This window comes from Penaeus monodon, chromosome 6 (assembly GCF_015228065.2).
Source record: "Penaeus monodon isolate SGIC_2016 chromosome 6, NSTDA_Pmon_1, whole genome shotgun sequence".
In the NCBI taxonomy this organism is placed as follows: domain Eukaryota; kingdom Metazoa; phylum Arthropoda; class Malacostraca; order Decapoda; family Penaeidae; genus Penaeus; species Penaeus monodon.
Window position 1 is genome coordinate 39,862,542 of NC_051391.1, and position 22,500 is coordinate 39,885,041.

The 22,500-nt window shown below is 34.3% G+C and overlaps 3 protein-coding genes across 5 annotated transcripts in view; 2 read left to right on the forward strand and 1 right to left on the reverse strand.

The window, feature by feature from the left end:
* The first annotated feature begins 5,215 nt into the window (after nucleotides 1–5,215).
* Nucleotides 5,216–11,373, forward strand: LOC119574457 (serine/threonine-protein phosphatase 2A regulatory subunit B'' subunit gamma-like). Its single transcript, XM_037921685.1, has 2 exons — nucleotides 5,216–5,340; nucleotides 9,788–11,373. The coding sequence occupies exon 2, from the start codon at nucleotides 9,801–9,803 to the stop codon at nucleotides 11,181–11,183; it is 1,383 nt and encodes a 460-aa protein (XP_037777613.1). The 5' UTR covers nucleotides 5,216–5,340; nucleotides 9,788–9,800; the 3' UTR covers nucleotides 11,184–11,373.
* LOC119574458 (guanine nucleotide-binding protein subunit beta-like protein 1) lies at nucleotides 5,216–15,834 on the forward strand. Of its 3 annotated transcripts, none has more exons than XM_037921688.1 (3): nucleotides 5,216–5,336; nucleotides 14,364–14,517; nucleotides 14,709–15,834. In XM_037921688.1, the coding sequence occupies exons 2-3, from the start codon at nucleotides 14,368–14,370 to the stop codon at nucleotides 15,534–15,536; spliced, it is 978 nt and encodes a 325-aa protein (XP_037777616.1). In that variant the 5' UTR covers nucleotides 5,216–5,336; nucleotides 14,364–14,367; the 3' UTR covers nucleotides 15,537–15,834. The 3 variants fall into 3 exon arrangements, with proteins under 3 accessions (XP_037777616.1, XP_037777614.1, XP_037777615.1); XM_037921686.1 differs by lacking the exon at nucleotides 5,216–5,336 and adding an exon at nucleotides 9,789–9,966; XM_037921687.1 differs by lacking the exon at nucleotides 5,216–5,336 and adding an exon at nucleotides 11,396–11,664.
* LOC119574459 (phosphatidate cytidylyltransferase, mitochondrial-like) overlaps nucleotides 15,830–22,500 on the reverse strand; it is a 15,955-nt gene continuing 9,284 nt past the window's right edge. Inside the window, exons 2-7 of the mRNA XM_037921689.1 lie at nucleotides 19,275–19,457; nucleotides 19,005–19,116; nucleotides 17,196–17,330; nucleotides 16,760–16,968; nucleotides 16,424–16,529; nucleotides 15,830–16,236 (exon numbers count right to left, since the gene is read on the reverse strand). Of these exons, the coding sequence (XP_037777617.1) occupies nucleotides 16,106–16,236; nucleotides 16,424–16,529; nucleotides 16,760–16,968; nucleotides 17,196–17,330; nucleotides 19,005–19,116; nucleotides 19,275–19,457 (876 nt within the window). The 3' untranslated portion in view covers nucleotides 15,830–16,105. The remainder of the gene's footprint in view (nucleotides 16,237–16,423; nucleotides 16,530–16,759; nucleotides 16,969–17,195; nucleotides 17,331–19,004; nucleotides 19,117–19,274; nucleotides 19,458–22,500) is intronic.

The window sequence follows — 22,500 nt, forward strand, 5'->3', positions numbered from 1 at the left end:
GCGCGTGCCGTGATGTCGCTAACTTTGACCCGGGAAAGTTTTCGGGAGGCAGATCTGGGGCGACTCGGGGCTGGAAGCTAAAACTATCCTCAGCTGCCGCACGATAAAACTTTTCTTTCTTTTCCGTTAATGGAACATGAATCTGCTCTTATATGTATTTTCGCTAAACAAGAACATGTCAAGTAATTTAATAAACGATTTCTGTTGTCAAGCCATAAAATTTAACGATCAATTAATCCCATATATCTGAGCCATTTTCTGGTTCCAGAAACCCACTTAACCGTCAATAATCATTAACCTCGTATTACGAATGACTCTGAAAGAATATATATTCACTCCCTTTGCTCTAATCTGCGTTTCGTTCTTTTTATAGTCAGGCAATCAGTGGAAGCAAATGACCGCGAATCGATTACGTCTATTTACTTTAAGGTTGAACACACAAATATGAACAAAGAGATGTTAATTATGAGTGCAGGAAAGATAAGGAAGAGGAGAAGAAGGAAACGGAAGAGGAAGGGGAGAAAAAGGAGGACGAGGATGAAGATAAGGATAGTAATGAAGGAGATGGTAGTGATGATGATGATGTTAAGGAGAATGAGGACGAAAAATAATGGCAGTTTAAAGTAAAAAGAGGAAGAACAACAGGAAGAGGAGACGAAGTAGTAGTAAGAGTAGTCCAGTAGTAAGCAGAGGGTGAACAGACAGAAAGGGGTAGGTAAGAGGTGAAAGAAGAAGGTAAGAGGGAAGAAAGTCAGACGACAATATTCCCATTAGGCCCTGAGGAGTAGCAGAAGGAGTACAAGGAGTAAGAGAGAGTACAGAAATGAAGCATGGCGAGAGGAACATGAGGACGAGGTCAAAAAGAAGGCGAGACAAAGGCTGATATCCGCATCGCCTTCTCCTCCGCAAGAATGACTCTGGGAGAAAGAAGAAAAAAGATTAAATTGCAATACAATGTACAGGTCACGCTCCGCCTTCCCGTACCGGCGTAACTTCAAAAACACAATCTGGGTCTCAGATAATCTGTTATCCGCCACAGGAATCAGCGGAAAGACAGTCTGCGTTCCACCAAGTCTTAATTCAGAGACAAAAATATTCTATTAGTCCATTACAGGATTGGCTTGAATATCACATAAGGGCTACGTTAAGACTGTGCGCTACGATATTAGAGTTTTCACTCTCTGCTTACTTTTCCTTCATTTCTTTACTCCCTCTATCTTTTACCTCCTCTGCTCCTTTCCCCCTCATTTCCCTCTATCACTTCCATCCTAATTCTCTCTCTCTCTCTCTCTCTCTCTCCCATTTGCTTCTACCCCTTGTTCCTGTTCCTTCTCTGTTAATTTCTCTCATCATCCTTTATCCATGTCATTCCCTCCATTCCCGCATGCCTCACTTCCCTCCGGCCCCTTACCTACACACGCGTACATCATCCAGAGAATAATTTCCCCTCGACATACACATATTAATTTCCGGGCTACTAACGTGCCTCCCTTGCCCGCCAGCAATCCTTGATAGGCCTAATGAAGTTGCTCTTAGTTCCCTGCTTCTAGTTTTCGTGTTTCAGGGGAGGAGGGTTAAGCACGTCCCTTGGCTGGAATAAGGAACTTTGATTTGTAATGAAGTCACTAGCTGAAGTAAATATGATGGGTGGTTACACTATCATAAGGATAGCCATAGGCCCATATACACATATGTTACTACTGAGTCTAAATAAACAGATATGTAAATAAAAGTACGTTTTGCATATCAAACAAGCAAGTAAAAAGTTAGTATATTCGACATTTCCTATAGAGTGACAAACATGTATAAGTTCGGAGCATGTTACATTTCAAAGTCAATCGACCAAATTAAGGATATACCAGAGATACATATATACTGTAAAATAAATCCCAAATCTATTACATATCTGACAGAGACTAACAAACAATTAAAGTTCAGACGTATCGCAGATTTCCGTTTAACTGGACAGCCAATCTGTCGTATTTCGCCGCGGTCGGAATGGCGCTTCCATCGATGTCTCCCAGCCTTGTGCGCCCATTTTCGATAAGGATATTATATTAAGGAATCTGGGGGAGCGAACACCAATATTTCAAAAATCATGGTTGTTTCCTGTTAATTTCCTGAGGCTTCATTTTCATGAATAGGTCCAACCATCATGGTGTGTAAAATCAAATTAAGTAATTAAATTGCCCTCAGACCTGGCGTGTTCCTATGTAGTACACAAACGCCTCTTCGGAAGCGCCTGGAAGCAGTGGCTACTTCTGGTTGAAAATGAACTGTGAATTCCCGAAGTACTTCCATTTATATTACGCATTCACCAGTAATGCCATACACACGATAAGCTTCTAATCACCATCCTCGTCTCCCACACAGTGCTATCCAACAAATCCGTCTTCACATCGTCATTATTGCTTTACTCTTTACCTCCCTTGAAGAAATTCAACAACCTAACGTATTCCCAAATCCCTTTCATTCCATCCTAATGATGGTTGTGTTCGGCTTTAGACGGAGAGGGGTGGAGCGAAAAAAATCAACCATCATTTTTTTCTCTCTGACAACTGAAGACCGAAAACTGATAAAAATAGAGAATAGAAAATATACTATTAGTTCTCTAATTTTCCCTTCTCCTTCCTAAGCAGCAACATGCACACACCTCATCTCCTCTGCCTTCTCGTCTTGGCTCTCCTCCAACCGGTTCTCCTTCATTATGCTCCTTCAACCTACCATCCCCCGGCCCTTGCCTCCCTCCTTTCCCGCCTCCTTCGTTTATTTTCTTTCTCCCTCGCCTCTACCACATCCTCGACTTCCTTCCTCTACAAAGTACACGCTTCAGCGACGTGCTCTGCCGTTGCAGCTGTCATGTCAAAATCAACCCACTCATCGGCTGTCTCTTTCTTTACGATCGATGGAACTCGCCTCAATCTGTCTGACATCCGGTTCTAGCAACTCCTAATGTTGCGCCGTGTTCTGCCACCGAACTTCGAAAGAAATGTCGAAAGGAAAGATCTGGAAATGGGAAACCTAAGCCTAAAGCAATTATGAGCAGTTAATTCCGGAAATGTCAATACAGAATATCTCACGGGCATTAGTCACTCTCTACGACTGGCACTCGCCGTACCCTGTGTAAGGAAAACAAATAACGGTCACAAGCAGTCTGAAAATATATTCATAGCATGGCATCACCGTACAATATAAAGCATTCATTAACTGACATTCATACACACACACTATCCTAGTACACTGCACACCACATCACACACACATATACCTACACATATACGCGCGCGCGCACACATAAAAAAAAAAAAAACATTAAGAACATTATAATCGTTACTCATCACCTACAATTCATATGCTAGTCACTAAAGATGAATATAGCAACAAAGCAACACCTGATATTCAGATAATCAGTCCTTTAAAAGCTTGTTGCTATTCATTCTTGGCTATGTGAAATGTCAGGCTGAGACTACAAGGCAAACGTTTCACTACTTGTAAGCGGGACTGTGAACTCGCAATATAACTGTAGATAGAATAAAGATCAGAAACTGATAACTTGGCGTTTTTATGGTTACAACAGAGGTAGTTGATAGGTCTGTGAGGATAGAGCAAAGTGGGGGAAGGAGCAGGAAAAGTAGATTGATAGACAAAAAAAAAAGATGATTGGGAGGGGGAGAGGGGAGAGAGAGAGAGAGAGAGAGAGAGAGAGAGAGAGAGAGAGAGAGAGAGAGAGAGAGAGAGAGAGAGAGAGAGAGAGAGAGAGAGAGAGAGAGAGAGAGAGAGAGAGAGAGTGGGGGGGGGGGTGAAAGCAGGCCTGATGGCGGGGGGGGGGGGTACCCGGGGGATTTAGACGAACAAGGGATGTAGGCCTAAACGTTGCAGTTTACGTTCACTTGTAACAAGTTGTGTGCGAACAGGTCTGGTGCTGAATTAGGAGCCCCTAGATAAAATTGATAATGATGAAACTATGCTTCAATACTAGGATTCCAATAAAGCGCAGTGAAACTAACGCGGCTTCTAACAATTGGAATAATGTTCGTTATCTGAACCGCATTCAAGTTCCCGTGATTTTTTCTCTTCCATTAGCACCTTAGCTCTCGTCTAAGTCAACGAAATGCACAATCATGCGTGCATTATATTCTGTAGTGTCGTGTATCAAAACTACTTTTAAATTGGTAGATATAAAACAATGGCAGGTAAGGAAGCTTTCCCTCTCTCAAGAGTAGATCACCCAGCCCTGGCACGCGTTAAACCCCTCTTCGACCACCGAAAATCGCTCTCTCTATCTCTCTGGTCTACAAAGGCATCTCATGAAAGTGCTGAAAGTGTGTAACCACTTACGGACTGTAACGGTGCGAGGGTTGTGGCGCGCGACACAGTGCTCCAGCGAGCCAAGGCGCGAGGTGAGGGACACGGCGCGGCTGTTGATTTTGACTAGCTCCTCCTCGAGCCCTCGCGAGACGCCCTGCGCTGCCACCACGAGGGAAGCAAGCTGTTGCAGGGCGCCACACAGGGTCACGTTGGCCACTGCTGTCAGGTCATATTCTCCTTGTAGGCTTACTTCTTCGCCAGCCTCCGTCACGCCCCAGGTGGAAGGCCGCCGCGAGAGCGACGCGGGCGAGATACGTCGCTTCACCAGCGGCATGCTGGTGGTTCCTTATCCAAACGGTATTCTCTTACATATTACTCATTGTTGCAAATCAGACGAGCCACTGACACTTGCACCTTGATTCACACGTGATATCAACACTCATCAGCCACTCACTGGTACACGTCCATTCAGAACGCCATCCTCGGCGCGACTGAAGACTGTGCTCAGTCCGGGGCCTCGCCAACACCTGCTCCCACTCAGCGAGCGTAATCGAACTTCACTATTTCGAAGACTATTCTCAATTTATTGAAAGCGTTTACGAAATAGTGCTTCTCAAACATGTAATTTCATTATCATGTATGCTATGGAGAAAATGTGTTTATTTTAATCTTACAATTCGAATGGTTCATTGTTTATACAATGAATTTCTAAAAATATCGGTAAAGGATACTAGTATCAATTTTCGAGTGTTATAGGTTATCAAATTAATAATACTCTATGAAATTATTAAAAAAAAAAAACAGAATTATGATCACCTACATTCAAAAGCGCACACATATAACATTTCATGCAGTTATCGTACTTCTTAATAATAATTCGGCAACTTTGTTTCTCTGCTTGAGATTTGCGAAGTTCTGGCTGATTGACGAAAGGACTTAGAGGGGATCGCAAGAGGTTGTAATGAATGTTTTGCAATTCATTTATTTCTAAACTGAAAACGTTGTATTCTTGGACAGCTATTACAAAGGTAGGTAAGTGACTGACAGGGTTTCAGTAAGCTTTATAAACTTAAAATATAACCAGTTGATATGAACGGAAGTTTATTTGTGGAACAAAACAAAGTAAACTTACGATTGTGTTGAACGTTTGTTTGGATGTATTAAATTATTTTACCTTTTGACAGACATTATTGCCAGCCCTTGATTTCTTTGGTATTGTTTCAGTTTCACACAGCCATATGTAATAAGGTAAATTTTGTCAGTAACGGAGAACATTCTTTTAGTTCCACGCACACCGTCCAACCTTTGAATTTCTTATTCATTGCTTGAATCATTCATATTATAATGCGTGAATCTGTAGTTTGTCATTGCATGTGATGAGGGTTGAATCCCTGATAGGGAAATACAGTGATAGGGTTTGCTCTCAAATGAGGAAGGTTTTTGGTTTCTAGTAGGAGTGGCTTTGAGTAGTAGGGACTTAAGCTGTTTAAAACAAAGGTCACACTAGTCTATTCTGTCTTAGGATCCCCAGATAAGATCACCAAAGTCTGGTCAGCTGGAGAGGGGGATTGGTCACACTACATTCAGGGTCCCTTCAGACATTAATATAATATGGCTTACTGCTGCATACTATTACTAAAATAAGATTTTACCTATATTTAACCCGTTATTGACGGGTCACGTGTAGACACGTCATAGAAAAACGGGTCTCACGGACGGGCAAACTTGTACGCGCGGCGACGCGCCAGAGCGAGTGGAGCGGGACGTTCGGCTTAAGGCAGCGGACTCCCGCGCCCACTGCCGGGCCGTTGCCACATCTCACTAGATTTTAATTGATTTCAGTGAGTTCTTATGCCCGTCAATAATAGGTTAAGATTTCCTTTAGATTAGGAATGTGAGGTAAAAATAAGAGGATCAAGAAAAGTGAAATATGCATATATGGTGAGAGTTGGGTATTCATTGCTTATTTCATCCATTAATGTTCTTTTCACATTCCTGTTTTTACAGTCCTTATGACTGGTGTTCCACAACGGCTCTTTGACTTTCACCTTATCCAACAAAGCATAAATAACTTCCAAAGAGAGCTCCATGCTTATGTTCGTTAGTCAAATGAACGTTTATCCAAATTATCTTTAAATATTTAATGAGACATCGTTGTTCGATGCAATATATCTTTGTGTCTAATAATTAAGTTTGTTTTTATCATGATATATAATAATTTTTTAAGATTCTAAGTAATGAGTCTACCAGTAATTATATTATAGTTTTTGTTTCGGCAATATATTTCAGCTCTTGGCAGGGATGAAATACCGAAAGAGCGTTTTTGCGCTGTGGAGGGATTTTCATCTCGGATTCGTTTACAACAAGGGAAGCATCCAGTTCTGTAAAGGGATCCATGGACAGAATAGATTAATGTGAACGGCGCATAAAGCAGGGAATTTTTTTGCCTAGAATCTCAAGACTTTTTTTTTTTTTTTGCTATCAAGAATTTTTCTTGCTTTCTCAAGCTAGACTTTCTCTTGCAAAGTCAAGCAGTGTACCATCACCATTGTAACAGTGTCTTTTGCATATCATAGTAGTTAAAACCCTTCTAATGTGGAGGTTGGCTAAGAACTCCCTATAATATTTCCTCAGAGGAATTGATTCCCCAGGAAGAGATCTATAAATATTATCTTGTCAGAATGCAGTCGAAACGTGTTTGTTGGCCTTTGCTCCAGCATCGCTTGTATCACTACGGGCAGGCTCTTTGATGACAGGTTGAGCCATTCTATTGCATTGCTCAGATTTATTTAAATAGCATTTTTTGTTATTTCAATATCAGAAGAAGCTGGTGTTTATTTTTTTTATCTCAGCACTGTACCCCTGACCACAAATATAGCACAGATCATAGTTTGATTAGCTGTCTGTTGCATCTTTTATTGTTGATATTATATTCAGTGACTTTTATTTTCAACTTCACAAAATTGTACATATATAATTGGGTGATAGTATATTGGTTTAGTAATTTCCATTTGTTTTGTGCAGGGTTTGTTTTGATAGCATGTCAGAGATGTCAATTGGAAGTGTGTTTCTGTTTTAGGTGCACTGTATGTGCATCTAGGTAAAGATATATTTTGTAAAGATTTTAGATCTATTGATTTAAAACTTTCATTAGTTCTTTTGAAAGCTACTTAAGTTTAAGTGTAGACTTTTTTCAGGCTTAAAGTTTTATAGAGCCATTCATGCAGATTAGCACCACTGCTCAGGCTTTAGCGGTTGCATTAAGCAGTGAACAGTGCAGTTCTTGGCCTCAGTGCAAGAATTGTAGACCAACCAAACCTATGCTTAACCCATAATTGACGGGTAGCATTCATAGTGGCCTGGGCCTCGCTGCCGGGGGCTTATATCGTCGCCCGAGCATGCGCGACCACTCATGCCAAATACCAGCATCCCATGCCGTTTCTTCGTAATACTACGAAGATATGTTGTATTTTCAATTTTCATTATTTTTTACAGTCTCTACTTACCAAACTTCCTTATAAATTGAGACTGAAGGGCATTTTTGTTGTTATATAGACTCCATAGTTGATCATTATTCGGTCTATAGTCCGAATAAAATAAGCAGTGTGTGGCATCATGGAGTTTGTTTGTTGCATGGTAAAAATGAGAAAGTGTTAGAACCGACTTAATCACACTTTCACTGGCAAAAAAATAATCTTTTGCCTTGATTGTAACAAAAAAAAACTCAAGGCATGTCCATGCATACTCTATGGCATGTGCGTACGTGCCCCCGGCAGATGGTCCCGCCATGCCATGGCATGTACGCACATGCCACCCGTCGGCAATGGGTTAAAATGCTGTTAGTCTCAGAGGGGTCCAATCACTTCATAAACAGCTAACTATTCTTTCACTTATATCATTTGCGATGGAAAATAAGAGATTCATGCATTTTTACCCTGTGAATGATTGAATCAAGGAATGATAATTTCAAGGTAGGATGGCATGTTTTTTCCAAGATCTTGAAGATTTGACTCAGAGCTTGAGAACTTGAAATGAAAATGCAAAATTCAATCGAAGGTGGGGAAAATGGGACCCTGAAAATTCGTTGAGTGTTCTTTTCTGTTGCTAGAAATGCAGGTTAATCAAATAGTATAGAAGCACTATTGTAGGGTAAGTTGAAGATGGTATTCTTGTAGAGGACAAAAAGTTGCAGTTGTTGGGACGAAATAATATGCAGACATGAATGGCAATGCCACAAATAAAGGAAAAAGATTGCAGAGAGTGCCACTTCAAGTCCACTCAGAGCTCCCAAATTTCACCTCTACGCTACTATACATTCTGAGGTGAAGACAGTGTTTGCTGGAGAATGTTGGGGAGTGGATTCCCCCATCAACCTTCTCCTCAGGTAGTGCCCAAAGGACATACCCAGTCACAGCCACATAGATCGTTGAAAAAAATTGTGATATAGAGCAGGTAACTTAGCCTCTGGTGAGTGCTTCTGCACTGTAAAGAATTATCAAATTGGTAATGTAATATATATAAAAACTGCATTGTTATTGGAATAGAATAGTGAAATAATTTGGTAAGATCTCTATAAAGAAAACAGTTATTTGGAGTGTTGATTTAGTGGATTTTGAGGTGCAATCAAAATCTGATCTGTGTTTTTTGTGCTAACCAGACTTTGGTTTTTGAGTTAGCAACCAACTCTCCCCTCCCCATCCCACAGGCTTGAAGGAAATCTTGATTATAGTGGAGGGAGACAAAATATACAAAAAGTCTTTGATATCTGAGCAGATATATGAAATAAAGATTTAAACTATGTTATTTTCTTATGATCTGCTCACTCATTTGGTGTATTGTTTGGGCAGTTATCATGGCTGCTTCTGCACCTCATGGCTTATGATGTTAATGTCAACAAGCATCCATCCTAATCTCACTGGATAGAGCTTACACTGGTTCTTTATTTGATAACAAACCTCCTGCACTGAAACCAAGAGAGCAATCACATGCACATCTTCAGGACACTGGAACCAGTTCAGAACTTCCTTGAATAGTGAAGCTGCATGATGCCCCAACCAATAAACAACTACATTTGTCCTTATTTATGATTGACCTATTGATATAAGTGTTTTGGACAAACATAATGTCCAGAATTTGTTTTTTAACTGGGACATATATATATATATATATATATATATATATATATATATATATATATATATATATTTATATAATATATATATTTATATATATATATATATTTATATATATATATATATTATATATATATATATATATATATATAATTTATATATATATATTATATTTTATATATATATATATATTATATATATATATATTATATATATTTTTATATATATATATTTTATTAAATATATATATATATATATATATATATATTATATATTTATATATATGTATATATTACATATATATTTTATTTATTTGGCAAAATAATACAAAAGCACTCTATTTCCAGGTATTGCTGTACAATGGATTTAAAATCACTTCTTCAGAGTCATTTAAATAAGCAAGAAAAAAAGAAAACAGAAGATGTTGAAGGAGAGGATGCAAGTTCTGTAGAAAAAGATAAAGAAGCTGTTGATAAACTCTTTGAAAAGTATTATTGTGAATGGAAAGGCACAGCAAAGCAAACAGGTACACATACAAATAGTTTTTCTGTAATACCTAAGTTCTATCATAAATTGCCTCCAGAGGATGATCAGTTGCTTCAAAAACTGCGTGAGGAGTCTAGAGCTGTCTTTCTTCAGAGGAGGAGCAGGGAGCTACTAGATAATGATGAACTAAAGAATTTATGGATGCTCCTTGACAAACACCAGTCACCTCCTAACCTAGGTGGTGAAGAGCAGCTGATAAACTATGAGGATTTCTTAAAGGTTGCTGAACAAGCTGGGCCTAAATGCAAGCAGTATTTCCAACCATCAACATTCTGTAAGCTTTTGCAGAATGATCCATATGGAAGAATATCCATCATGAATTTCTTCAATTATGTGATGAGAAAAGTATGGCTTCATCAGACGAGGATTGGCCTCTCCCTGTATGATGTTACAGGGCAGGGTTATCTACGAGAATCAGACCTAGAAAATTACATCTTGGAATTGATACCAACACTACCTCAGTTAGATGGCCTTGAGAAGTCTTTCCACTCTTTTTATGTTTGCACAGCTGTCAGAAAATTCTTCTTCTTCCTTGACCCGATGCACACAGGGCAGATTAAAATTCAAGATATCCTAGCATGTAGCTTCTTGGATGACCTTCTTGAACTTCGTGATGAAGAACTACCAAAAGATCAACAGCAGAATAATTGGTTCTCAGCTCCATCTGCCCTAAGGGTGTATGGTGTTTACCTCAACTTAGACAAAGATCACAATGGAATGTTGTCCAAGGAAGAGCTCTCACGATATGGCATGGGAACCCTGACTCCTGTGTTCATTGACCGTGTCTTCCAGGAGTGCCTTACATACGATGGTGAGATGGACTACAAAACCTACCTAGACTTTGTTCTGGCTCTTGAAAACCAGAAGGAACCACAAGCTCTGCATTATTTCTTCAAAATTCTTGACATCGATGGAAAGGGGTACCTAAATGTGTTTACTCTAAATTACTTTTTCCGATCCATACAAGAACAGATGCGGCAACACAACCAAGAACCAGTGAACTTTGAAGATGTGAAAGATGAGATATTTGATATGGTGAAGCCAGCAGATCCTTGTAGAATAACACTTCAGGATCTTATTAATTGTGGCCAAGGAGATGTTGTCAGCAGCATCTTGATTGATCTCAATGGGTTTTGGACTTATGAAAACAGAGAAGTTCTGGTTGCTGACAATAATGAAGAACCTGCTCAGGTATAAAAGTCATACTAATATATCTAGGCATCATCTGTAATAGTGATATGTACACTTCTAAAATACTTTAACACTTTAGAAAAAAATACATTCCAGATGCTTTATATGTGCCTTTGCGACTGTGCTCTTCAGCTGAAGATTATTCAGATATTTAAGTCATTCTAATACCCAACCAAAAAAAAAAAAAAAAAAAAAACATTTTTTATGTATTTACATGTTTACTGAACATTTTGATTAGTGCCTATAGGTTTATAATGAAGCTTGGAATATATGTTTTGACATGATTGTGAAATGGACATAGTAGTTTTATTAAACTTTTCATTAATATCAACACACTGAGTACAAGGCCAGAAACATTAGGAAAGCTATATATCAAAAGTTGAACAAAGCAAAGGAAATTGGTAAATGATGTGAACATATACGGAAAACAAAACACCACTTCGGTATAAAATCAAAATCCAACAAACAGTGCATCAACCCAATAAATGTGAGTACTGAGATTTTATGGTTTTATTATACAGGTACACCATTTATGTTTTGCTAAATTGTTGTCCAACACCTAGTTTCAGTCTTGCAGAATTACAAGAGGACACTTGAATTTTGCATGACTGCCAGATTAGTTCACTAATTATTTTCATATAAAACATTCCTTTTGTATGCCTTCTAAACAGGAAGGATATTATTCATTTATCATATGGCATCTATCTGTCCAAATAAATGGATAAAGGGACACAGTCTTGGTACCACCAGTGACAAAACATCAGTGGTGTAGCTAATTATATTTGATAGACATTTTGTTTAGCATTATGCATGATTAACTTCATGATTGTAAAATTAAGAAAAAACTAGGAATGGTAAGTAGCTATTGGTGTTGAAAATTATGTTGGGTATTTCTTAAATTAAGTCTAAATTAAGTCCCATGCTCATTGTTGCCGTTAGAGGCTTAGGAGACGGAGACTCACCCGTCTTGGGCCTCAGCCCTCGACTCAACAAGTTTTGCATGGTCTTTTCCCCTTCCCCTTTTCATTTCTTCCACCTCTCTAACCCTTTCAACTATCCACTTCCTAAGGTGTGAGAGCCATGTTAAAAGGATGAAAGTCTGACTTTGTGCCAGTAATGAATGGCCTGGGGGAGCCATGGGCACAGTATTCCCATTTAGTTGTTCAGCCCTTGCCCCACAAGGGGACCCTGAGGGGTGGACAGTTTCTCTCCCCAGCATATCCTAGGCTTACCATGGCCAGTAATGAAGACTTTGTACTATTAATAGGGGCATTAATAGTTACCCCTTTATTAAACAATTGATTTTAATTGATTTCAATTCCAGTTCCCCTATCCTAGGCTCTCCTTTGACCCATGACTCAGAACACAGCTACTACTACCCCCTCCTACTATCACATCAGCCCAGTCCAAATCATCCATCTAGGTTAATACTCCATCTCCAGGAAACATTCCTCCTCTCCCAACATCCACTACTTCATCTCTTCCATCCCTACAACTTTTTTCATCAATTACCCCATACCACCACTCTACTGTACTACCTCTCCCAACACTACTCCCTCTTCCACACATCCCTGTCCTTCTACTACCCCCTCCTTTACAAATATCTTGAATACTCTCTGTAGCACAACCAAATGGGATTGATTTTTCGTAATCCTCCCCATAGCCCCTTACTCTGACAAAACACTCCTCTTTCAGCAATGCCTCCAAAAACAAGTAGGCAAAGTTTCCTTCCACAGCTACCCCGATCATTCCCACCTTGTCACAGTTACATCCAAATCCCAATCTATAGCATTATCAACCCTAACTGACTTCACTGGCAAACTGATTCCTGCCCAACCTCATCCCTCCCTCAATATTTGTACTAGAACTGTCTCCATTTCCCCAACAAAGTGCCCTGTCTGTGACAAGCATTGGTCAGATTGTGGAAAAAACTTACTTGCCTGCCTCATAGACTATAATCCAGTATCGGTAGTGCTACATCATTCCCCCTATAGGCCATTGTAGGTCCCCCACCAATATTACCAAAATTACTTTCCATAGACCTCCTGTTTAATGTTTACATTAGTGGAGAGTCCTTCCCTCTCCAACCATATCAACCTCCCCCCCCCTATCAATGTCAGAATTGTTGGCATCCAGGCCATCTTGACAAACGTCGCCGTTCCACAACCCGATGCCCTCCCTGCCCAATCTGGTCATAATCAATGAAACTGCTCTTCACATATGTCAATTGTAGTGGCTCCCATAATTTATTTTATAGTGGCTTCCCTACCTACAAGTTTGAATCTGAAGTGACAAGTCTCTGATTCAACCTTGGCCTCACTATACACAAAGCCAGGCAGGAAGTACATCAACAAGGTTTCTCTCTCACCCTACCCCAAGAATTGTTCTTCCCCTCCCTTCTCCTCTCAAGATATTTCTACATCTCCCCCAGCATCTCTTCTTCATCCCACTTCTAACTCCTATCTCTCCTACCTTAAATTCTTTTGTCATTCTAGAGAGAGAGAGAGAGAGAGAGAGAGAGAGAGAGAGAGAGAGAGAGAGAGAGAGAGAGAGAGAGAGAGAGAGAGAGAGAGAGAGAGAGAGAGAGAGAGAGAGAGAGAGAGAGAGAGAGAGAGAGAGAGAGAGAGAGAGAGAGAGAGAGAGAGAGAGAGAGAGAGAGAGAGAGAAATCTCTTACTTTACATTAATTAATATGTAACTTTTAATGAAAATGTTGCTAGATCTACTTAGGCTAAATTCAATTGTTGAATGTTAGTGTTATATGATACTAAGGTAAGTTTAATAAAAATAAATTAATGATTTTTTGGCATGGCCATTGCTTTTAATTATAGTTCTGGTTGTGGACATTTAGGTATCATGACAAAAGTAAATTTTATAACATTCCTTAAACTGTAACAGTATCCCTGAGGCTTTTTATTGTAGCCCATAAAAGTGATTCACTAATGCATTTTTCTTCTTATGTACCTTTTTTTAATGCTTCATATATTATTTGCAAGTAACCCAAGAACATTTAATGATGATGGCAAGGCAAGCAAAGGTCACATAGCAGCATATACTTATAATTCTCAATTTGTAATTGCATTTTCTTGTATAGGACAATTCATTAAGTCAAAATTAATGTTTTCATGATTTCCTTTTTTTTATGAATATGACTAATTTTTGATTGGAAAACTTTTTTTACCCACAGAATTATGACTTCACCCCCAGACCCAGTGTTTGTCCTTAGAGGAGCTAATGCTCCAGTCACAGCTGTTACTTTCTTTGAATATGATGGAACTGGGAAAATACAAAGGGTAGCTGCTGGAACACAGGAAGGACAAGTCTTCATATGGGATCTTAAGGTTAGGTATTTTTTATTTATAATGCAGTTTAATAATGGTGTGTAAAATATGATTTTGTAAATACTGAATTTACATATATTGTTACATTAAAATTTTTACTTTATATATAATATACATTACTTTAAACTGTTTGTTTAATACATAGTGAGATTTGTCAGATCTAATTTTTTTTTTCTTCATAATTTTTCCAGACAAGCAGTATAGTCTGCAAATGGTCAGGTCATCCAGGATCATCAATTGTATGGATACATAGTCTTGTTCCAGGAAAACTGTGGACACAAGGGAGACATGATAGCATCAAGTTGTGGGACATCACTGCATTACCACCTGAGGCTGAATCTCAATATCCTATAGTTGATTACCTTGGTTTCAGTCAGTGCAGCTTGACTTGTTTACCTAATGGGAATAGCCTGCTAGCAGTACCTGGTCCAGACCAAGTAGGTGTCACTGTTTGGGATACCAAGACCAAGTATAAAATATGCTCTCTGGTTCCCCAGGATGCCAAGAGTCGAGGAAGTCTTATGCAGGTAGTCTGGTTGAACACTGCAGAGCACATTCAACCTCTTATTGCCTATGAGAGTGGCCACATCAGTTTGTGGGACTGGAGCAATACTTCTCTAATCAGTGAGACTAGGGTGAATGACAATCCTATATGCCTTTCATTTCATAATGACTCTAAAACTGGGATAGTTGGCACTGCTTCAGAAAAAGTATTTGTCTTTAGGATTGATAATATGTCGGTAACAATTAACAAAGAGATTCAGATCACTAATCCTGGAGTATCATCGTGCATCACACGTCCAGATGGAAAAATCTTTGCCCTAGGAGGGTGGGATTCTCGCATCAGATTATTTTCCAGTAAGAAATGCAAACCTCTAGCTGTTCTACAGTACCACAAGAAGACTGTAGAATGCCTTGCGTATTCCAAATGTGATGTAGACCATTATGGATTTGGTTATATACTTGCAGCAGGTTCTTCTGACCATAGTATTTCCCTGTGGAACATCTTCAATACATAGTGTAACATGATAATTAATATGCAATACTTTTTTTGAGTTATTGATAGACATTGAATTAATTATTAGATAAAACCTTTTAAGAATGCATTGTCAAAACTGTTATAGATAGTTCAGGAGCTTAATATTTTGTTATTTTTTGTCATACATCATTTACTGTGGATTATGCATAAGTCTTTGGACAATATTGTATTTGTTTATTACATATAAATTAATTACAATGCAGACAAAATACTATTTTCTTTACAATCTATAGTATGAAAACTCATGAACAAGGGGTGAAATAAACTTGTAAATTAGATTTAACAGTTTTACTATCCTCTATAGATTTATACATGAAGATATGACAAATTGTACAATAGTAAAATTTCACACAATTTTAGATTTTCAGTGTAAAATTACTCACTTATAAGATTTGCAGACCACATTGTGATTACTACAGATTAGCACCTAGGATGAACAATGAGTCCTCTTTTAAGCTTGAGCATTATTGACAAACTTATTTACATCCATTGACAAACTATCAGAAAATATTATTTACAGTAATTTTTAACTAATTGGCTTTAGCATCATTATCTTCTTAGACTCTTCCACATCTTTTTTATCTTGGCCCATGAGTATCTTATGGACTTGATTCCCCCGGCAGTTAGAATTCCCTTCACACTCTGTGTTATGCTGGAAGTCTTCACTATATCCTGAATGCCTGGTATCATAGGGAAAAAATATTACATATATGATTAAATGTTTATAATTTAAACTTGACATTATATATCTTCTTGTAATTTAATTAATGTGAAGCAAAGAACACTAGGAAAGCAGTTTAATAACAAATAGTTTTACCTATCAAGTTACTATACAGAAAATATTTACTTTAAAAATGTACTATTTACCTTTGACAATGACATCACCAACATCAGGATCATGAGCAGCAGCACGGAGAACATCTTCCATGTCTCTGCTTCTTCCATCCTTGTTCCACTCTTTTATTAAAAATAGCTGCCAATAAAGAATATTTTACTGGTATATTAAAAAAAAAAAAAAAAATTTGTAATAGTAACTAATGGTTTATAGCTAATCAGAATTGGTATTTTCCGAAATATACATGAAATTCCAGTCAAATGTTTTTGTTTTGCTTTTTAAAAAACAGTAAAATAATTTTCCTTTATGAATAAGACTGTTGTCTTCAACAATAAGCTCTTGTATTTTTAAAAATATTTTCTTCATACCTGAAGCTTTTTAGGAAGCATGGAGAGGTGGTGTAGCCGGGCTGGAGGAGAAGTGTCTTGCTCTCCCATGCCTTTAAATCTGTCAACTAAGACATATTCTGTGAGATCTTTTAAGATTGGTGTGTACAAAGTTCGAAACTCTTGTGTTTGTGCTCGAACTATATTGCGAACTTTATTCTGGTCTTCTCCAACTTGCATACGGAAGTCACCTGTGGAAAGTATAGATCTTAATTACATGTAAAATATCTACTGGTAATGATAATTTGTCTCAACCTAAGCATAATTAGTTTACAGAAAATATTCTTAAAGTAGAGAAATATAGACATTCTTTAAAACATATTTCAATAGTACCATGAATCTGCCAAAAGAAATTAAAGTTGAACAGAACCACAAATCATATAGATACATTAAATTCATGAAAAATGTAATAACTGACCTGAGTATGATAGTCCTGCCAGTATTAAATAAAGCTGTTCTTCACTGAAAGAGTCTGGAAGCATCAGCAATGCTGTATGTAAGGCTGCATACAAGTTTATCTTCAGTGCATTGCGAAGTTCCTCTTCTTCAGGTGCTTGATAATTTAAAGAATACTTAGCAAAAACAATTTTGCAAATTGCATGTATAACCCCTTGTCATTACTACTTGTATCATGAAGATTGCAAATTTTTTGCCCAGCAGATTTGGGATATCCCCATGTTGCAGGGTGTAAATGTTGAGATCTCCAAGACATGTTTAAAGTGTATCTATGCAGTGTAATATTTTCATATATATTCTCAACTGTGTGATATATAAAATGCAACCACTGAAATTAGCATAAATAGTCCACACCAAATACAAAAAAACAGTGCAGATGAAATCTATATCTTTATTATTCCTTTATAACAATATCAATCTGTTTCTTAATTACTTTTGTACTTGTATAATAAATCTTCTATTATCCAGATGTCATGGTAATTAATATAGTTACTTATGTAAGGAATATATTCAAGCCATTGACCATGGGTATATAATTTGTCCACTGTATATTTATGTGAATTTCGTCACACTGATGGCTCCACAAGTCCTCAGCCACCAAATAGTCAATTAATATGACCACTGTGACCTCACCTGATTAGCCTACCTTAAATTTTCAGGAAAAAAAGGTTTTCTCTAATGCTCTTAATTTAAATTTTGTAATTATTATTTTTGACATTATGATTATTATAATATTAAAATAATAAAAGCAATAAAAAAATCTAAAAATCAAGGAAAAGGCTAAACAGGTTAAAAAGGTAGGACTAGTAAGTGACTTCTTGGTAACTAAGCACTTGTGGAATTTTGTTACACACAAAAGCTCAGCCAAAAAGGAGTCAATCAGTAGGCACTGATGACCATGCATGACTTCCCATTCTTTGAATTTATAGCAATGTTATGTTATGAAAGTACTAATAAAAATAAAAATAATAAAAAGAATTTTTCCAAAAAGAGAATGGGTAAATACATGAGATAGGTAGGACTAATAATTGACTCCTTGGTGACTAAGCACTTTTGGAGCTATCTTGTAAAAAGTTAAACTAAAGTTACAGTGGACATGCATGTATTTTTACAATCCTGGCATGGCATGTGTTTCATGCTAACCCAAATTATAAGATACCACATTTTAAAATGACTTATTAAGAATGCTTTTTAATTCCATTTTATATCAAATAGTATAGATTACATAAAGTTTACAAGTACTTTTCCTGCTTGAGACTTCTGTAAACAATAAACTTACAACCAACTGGCTTGACTGTTGCTTCTGGATTCCAGTACTGGATAATTGGGGGTTAACTGTCCTATAACCTATATGCTACAATTATTTCAAATTTATGTAACTTTTCAAGTATTTTTTGAATATAAATATATAAAATGATTTGTCAAAGATGGCATTTCTTGCACCAAGGACTTTTCTCCCTAGATTTTTGTAAAAGAATTTATTACATCTACACAGTATATAACGATTCCCTGCTCAAGTAATCATTATTAATTTTGGGAAATGCAGTTTATTAACATAATATAATATTTTACAAAAATCTTACTGGATTTAAAGTTTACAATTTTTTATTAAATCCAAATTAAATAAAATCAAGTGCTTTTCACATAATTTATACTCTGGAAAAAAAGAAATGCAAAATATAAATAGTTTATGAACTCTCCCTCCAACAAGTATATTTTTCCCTAAAAAGAAGAGAGGAAAATAGAATCATTATCAAAATACTCCACATACCTAGGTGTAGCATAAGAACAGGTTTGTGCAGCCGGCCAGCTACGTACATTGTGTCCCAATCAAGCAAGTCAGTGACTAAACTCTTCTGAGATATTACTCCATACTTTATCATCTGCAAAAACATTATAGAAAACATACTGTTAATATAAATAATGGATATAGAGGAAAAAAGGGTATAAAAGAAAAATATTAATTGCAAAATAAATATCCTGGTTCTTCTTGAATGAGATTTGACTGTGAATGATTTTATTATAGTTCATATAAACTTACTCCTTCATGAGTTGGCACAAGAGTATTGAAGTATACTTTGGCCCCCCAGTTCTCCTGAACATTGGCCACAAAGTGATGTCCACCATATCGAAGGGCAGAGTAATGTTTTGGGTTGAGTACCAAATTTGCTTTATGCCATTCTTGTGGGTCTTTCACAGCCAGGATGAAATCCATCATGTTATCCTGATGTGGAGATAAAGCAAAGTATGGCTGTCAGATAAGAATTATGACTCAAGCATTAAAGGGTGTCTGAGCTGAATAAACATGCTGAACACTGAAATAAATTTATAAAAAATCAAACTCATATACAAATATACAAATATATATTTGTATATATATATATATATATATATATATATAAAAATATATATGTATATATGGGATATGTATATATGTAATATATATGTAATGTATATATATATATAATATATATATTATATATATGATATGGGATATGTATATGTAAAAATATATATATATGTATTTTTGTATATATATATATATGATATATATAATTAATAGTGTAACATAATGTATATACACACACACACACACACACACACACACACATATATATATATAATATATATATATTATATATATATATTATAATATATAAAATAATATATAATATAGATATATATATAAATGTATATATGTAATATATTACAATTTGTATATATGTAATATATATAGATTATAATATATAATATTTTATATAATAATATATAGGTAATAACTACATAAAACACAACACACACACACACACACACACACAAACACACACTCCACACACACATTTATATATATATATAAATATATATATATATATAAATGATATATATGATATTATATATATTATAATATATAATATATAATTTATATATAAAATTTTTTATATATAATATATATATATAATATATACTATAATATATAATATTAATTTTATAAATTATAATTATATATATATATATATAATATATATCTTTATATATGTAGGATTAGTATATATTTATATATATATGCGATATGTATGTCTCATTATTAATATATATATAATATCTATATATATATAAAAATATGTATATGTATATTATATTATATATTATATATTAATAAGTATGTTATATCTATATATTCTCTATTATATTATACTATATATATCATGATATATTATATATTTTATATTATATGTATATATATAAATATAAAATATATATATATATATATATCTATATATATATAATATATATATTATACTAACTCATTCAATATATATAACCTTAACCTCTAAACATTATTTTACCCCTTCAAGAATTAATTACAAACCCATCTTATTCTCACACATCTCGTCAGGGGCAAGCCGACGGGGCCCAAGGCCCTCCACCCTTGCTTCCAGAGAGGACCCTGGGGCGGGTCTCCAGGGAGGCACAGGGGCCCCTTCCTAGTTTTCACCCGGTTCGTCAGGTCCAGCCATATTCCTGGTTCCCCGGTTCACCGGTTCCTCCAAGAAAACCCCTGTGGGGGAGGGTTGTCCAGGGAAGGCGAGCTAGGGGGCCTATAGCCTAGGGCGTTCCGGAAAATGGAAGTACAAGGCCCTGGCACCCACGGTGTCCGCGTTTAATATTTTATATGTAATATCTAAAGGGTTTGTTAAAAAATATCAACTAACCCAACACCTGATATTCAGTTTCGTTAAAAGAAGCAAAATAATATAAGGATTAGACAGAGTTGGTTTTATATAAAAGTATATATATATTTATATAATATATAGTATATATAAAATATATATATATATATATATATAATTTTATAAAAATAAAAAAAAAAATGTTTTATATAATATATATTAATGTTAAAATATATATAATTAATATATATATTATATATATTATATAATATATATATATATATTTTAAAATATATATATATATAATTAATATATAATATTACAATTATAATAAATTATATATATAATTATACATAAAATATATATATTATATATATATATATAAAATATATATATAATAATATATATATATGGATATATATATATATAACTAAAATATAATATAGATTATATATATATAAAATATGAGTATAAAATATATAATATTATATATTTTATAAATATTAAAATATACAGTATATAAATATAAAATTTTAAAAATTAATTATATTATATTATTATATAATTATAAAATATAAATATAAATATTTATAATATTTTTAAATAATATAATAATTTTAATATATTATATATATAATTATATTATATAAAAAATATATATAAATTTAAATTATAATAATATAAATAATATAAAAAAATATATATTATTTATATTATAAAAATTTATAGAAATATAATATAATATAAATTAAAATATATATAAAAAAAAAAAAAAAAAAAAAAACAAAAAAAAAAAAAAATATATATATATTAATATATATATATAATATATATATATATATATTTTTAGTATTTTGTATTTTATATATATATATAGATATAAAATTATATATAAAATTTTAAAAGTTTTTACTTATATATATAAATATATATTATTTAAATTAATATATATTTTTATAATAATATATAATATTATATAATATTTTGTTATATTATATTAAGTATATAGTATAATATATATATAAAATTTTTATATTAATAAAAAATATTAAAATATTATAATATATTAAATTATAGAATATATATATATATAATAATAATTTTATTATGTTATTTATATTATATTTTAATGTATAAAATATATATATATTAATATAATATTTTATTTATTATATATTTTAAATATATATATTAAATATATAATATATATTAAAAAATATATTATAATTATATATATATATAATATATATATATATATATATATATATATATATTATATATATTATATATATATATATAAAAATATTTATATATATTATCTAATATATATATATATATATATATATATATATATATATATTATATATTATAATTATATATATATATATAAAATTATGTATTATATATATATATTATAATATATAATTCCATATATATTATTATATTATATTATTTAATATATATTATATATATATATATATCTTATTTATATGTAGGTTTATTATATATATCTATATCATATATTTAATCTCTTACTATTTATATATATATCTATAAATACACACTACCACTCACATATCCATATACACCTCTCAT